The 3,917-nt window shown below is 33.2% G+C and overlaps 1 protein-coding gene across 1 annotated transcript; it reads left to right on the forward strand.

Annotated features, from left to right (window-relative positions):
* Window positions 1-256: 256 nt before the first annotated feature.
* Window positions 257-728, forward strand: BDCG_07497 (uncharacterized protein; the record flags this gene model as incomplete). The annotated part of the gene is made up of 1 exon (XM_045423282.1): window positions 257-728. The coding sequence occupies exon 1, from the start codon at window positions 273-275 to the stop codon at window positions 726-728; it is 456 nt and encodes a 151-aa protein (XP_045278710.1). The 5' UTR covers window positions 257-272.
* Between the last annotated feature and the right edge of the window lie 3,189 nt (window positions 729-3,917).

The following is a 3,917-nucleotide window of genomic DNA, read 5'->3' on the forward strand; positions in this document are numbered from 1 at the left end:
TTGGGATATACTGATTTTATAGTTGTTGTGTCTGCCGATTATGTATTGAGTACAGTTGCTGAGGTATCTTTTTGTACTTTTCTGTCGGGGATGGGCCAGATTGAGAGGGGTGATACGAGGGCGAGACTTGGCGTTGATGTTCAGATACACTGAAGACAGACCGCGGAGGTTGCACTTCAGAAGTGGCTGTTGGTTATGTACTTGATATTATCGCCAAGGTATCTTTTTGTATTTTTCTGCCGGGGATGGGCCAGATTAGGAAGGGCGGTACAATGGTGAGACTTGGTGTTGGTGTTTTGGAACATCAAAGATGGACAGGGTTTTCGCGGAGGTCGCTCCTCAGATATCTCCACAACTACAGATCGGGGATCTTCCAAAATCGAGAAGATTGGTGCATATGGCTAGGTCTCTTCACCTTACAATTTGTATGGCACTTTGGCCCGGGGTTGTGGTGTGGTAGGGGAGAACGGGGGATACTCCCACACAGGAGTTTTGAACAACGTCCGGTTCATGTTTGGCTGGATAACTCCACCACCACACAGGGTATGCGGTCGGCGATGGGGTCAGAATGCTCGTATGATCGAGGGCTTTTCGATGGATCTATCGGCGGGTTCTTATTCGAAAAATCGAGCGAGTTCGTGGTGGAGCGGTCCGCAGCTGCATCACAAAGACATTTATTATTCACTAGAAAATATCAGAATAAGTCTCTTATTATCTCTCATGAATGATGCTCTTATGCACTCACTATTACAGATAAAGAGAGAGAGAGAAAAATATTTCATAAAAAGAGAAGATCTTTTTGAAAAATTCTGTCACTACTGTTAGCTTTATCTCTAAAATATATTACTTTTGCAGAGAATTTCATATATAGAATAAAATATGATAAAAGATCTGTAAGTCACTTATTAACTACATTTCTCATATTTTAAATCAATATATAAGAAACTCACTTATCACATATTTAATTTAAATAGAGATGAGAAAGAAAGATCTATACAGTTAGCAGAAAAACTCATCTATTTTTTTATATTATATACAGCACATGTGCTGTTAAATCAGTTGATAACTATTGTTATATAACAAAGATAATTTCTAATCTGATAATCTTGAGAGTATCAGAACTATGCTCTTAAAGAGAAGATTATTATCATATCTCTGATTATGTCAAGATCTCACTGCAGTTCTGCATGACTCATTACTTTTATACAGATGATTTCATTCATTTCACAGACTATTTAAACCAGTTTTCAATAACTCTATAATATCATTTGAATATATTATAGAAAGATCTGATTAATGAATATGAGAATCTCACTTCTATATAAGATTAGCAGATTACTCTTTCATAACAGTGAGACACTGCTGAGATATCACTCTCACTATTCTCACTTATGAAATGAGAGAAGAGTATTCACTCATTATCTATATAGAATAACTAGATACTGACTTCTCATTAAATAAGTCAGTGATTTGTTTTTCTCTGACTGAAATATATACAAGAGTTACTGCATTTCTTATACAATCTTCTTAGTATACTAAGTATCATATCTGTGATATTCTTGCAATAACTCTGTAGCCTACAAGCTCACTATTCAAGCAAGATAGTCAAGCTCACTTATACAGCTTCTCAACAACTACCTCTACGTGACGCCGCTAACTAGCTACCGCTTCGGTTCCGCCACGTTACACATTCTTATAGAACTTCAGAAGGTTATCTGTAACAGAGCTCAGAGTATAAGTAGTCAGCAATTTCACAGACTGTAATTATGTAGATTTCAGATTATCAATATCAGAAGCATCTTCATTATTAATCAGATAAATATCAGGTTTTAGTTTACTGATATAATTAATAAGTATCACAGATGTAATAACCAGTTTCAATTTTTCAGTAATCAGAAACCTCACATCACTACTGGCAATAATCTTATCAGATTTAGAATATCATAGATAATATATTAATGTGTCACTGAATTCAATGATACAATAGAAATCAGTATGTGAAGAGAGCTTATTCACAGACTTCTCAAATTTATACAAGTGAATAAAAACCTTTACACTTAATCAGTGAAAATGCCTCACATTCAGCAGAGTGTTTATGAGTGCACATTAAGAAATCTTATATAAACTTGAAATCATAGAAGTCTCTGCAGTAGAGAGTCAAAATTTTGAGTTGTAAAGAACTGTAAATGTGAAAGTATTATTAATTATTATAATCACTGTCTCTAGAACATCTGCTCAGAACTTCTTAGAAAGATTATCTTTTAAAAGAGCAGCTCTAACTCATCTCATAATAGTACAGATCTCACACTCAGAAACATCATTCTGATGTGATGAATGTGATACTGTTGATTTTTATTTGATACTATGTAAATTCATGACTGTGTGTATATGTGTGAATTGAAAAACATCATCAATATCAGTCTGTAGAAAAGCAGAAACTGTATATCTGAGATTATTCATGAATCTGAGCTATAACTCAAAGTATTGAACAGTCTCATTCTTGAACTTTAAAAAATATACTCAACAGTAGTAAGTTTCATCACAGATGATAAGTATTCAGTATCTAATTCTCTGACAGAACTCTAAGAAGTGATCAGAGAGAGCTTTTAATATATATTCATCACTTACAAGATCAATATAAATCTTCTCAATGAGTTGAATAGATATAGACATCAGTGTTTTCAAATAATCTCCTGTTATACCTGCATTGACATATTTCTCACAAAAGAACTTAGTCTTAGAATCTTAAATTATGACTTCAGTATGAAGATTCTTGATCATAGCAATTATAGCATCAGTATGAATGTGACTGAGATCACAGTACTAGTTCAAAAGAGTCTTTAATATTCTTGTATTCTTGAGATCTGTATTCAGAACTGCAGAATTAATGTTGTTAACAGTAGTAGCAGCAGTCACAGAAAGATCAACTTTTCAGTTAAAATCATACTTATAAAGCATCATTACAATATACTTGACTGTCTTATTGAGATGATTGAAATCCTCATTGAACTTCTGTTCATTGATCTTATATATGTTGTTCTGAGCAGTCTGAACTGTATGAAAAATGACATCATTCAGAGCTCTGCAAATGAAAAATGAGAGAATAGTGAAAGATAATGTGAATTAGAATCCCTGATCTTCAAGCTTTATAGATAAGAGCAGATTAACTGTAATATTAGAAATATAGTGAACATTCTGCAAGTTAATATCATCACTCTCAATCTTCAAGGTGACTGTTTCAATCTTCTTAACAAACTCAGTTCTCTCAGTCACAGAATTGACAGAGATGTTATCATTAAAAGATTTAATATTTGAAAAAGAATAAAGCTCATCAGTCATATTCAGACTTGCACATGTGTTCAAATATCAAGATCTAGAGAATGATTTTTCAGTGACTGTGAAAGAGAAATAGAACTCAATCTTTGTAATTACTGCATTTACTGCTACTTGAGACCTTATTAAGTCATTCTTCTTCTCTTTCTTCTTGTCATTATTCTTCTTATCCATCTTCTTTTTCTTCTTATCAGAGTGTAAGATGAAACATTTGTCAACAGTATGTTTATATCTTCTACAGTGAGTGCACTTTTATACAGTTGTACTTTTATCCTCATCTTTGTTCTTGTTCTTATTCTTTTTCACAGTCACAGAATCAGCCTGAGACTGCTTTTTTCACTTGATAGTGATCTTCTTGAATGTACAATTGATCAGTTACTTTATCAAATTATTGATATCAATATTGATAATGAGTTCTTGATCAGTGAAGAACAACTCATTCAGATATATCTTGACAAACAGTCTTTGATAATCTTGTAGATTGTTGAGACAAAGATTATGATATACATCTTCAGTGCTCTGAAAGAGCTTCCTGGTATGATAACAGATAGCAGAGACATCTGTAGATATAAGATAATTACTAT

This window comes from Blastomyces dermatitidis, assembly GCF_000003525.1.
Source record: "Blastomyces dermatitidis ER-3 genomic scaffold supercont1.9, whole genome shotgun sequence".
Taxonomy (NCBI): domain Eukaryota; kingdom Fungi; phylum Ascomycota; class Eurotiomycetes; order Onygenales; family Ajellomycetaceae; genus Blastomyces; species Blastomyces dermatitidis.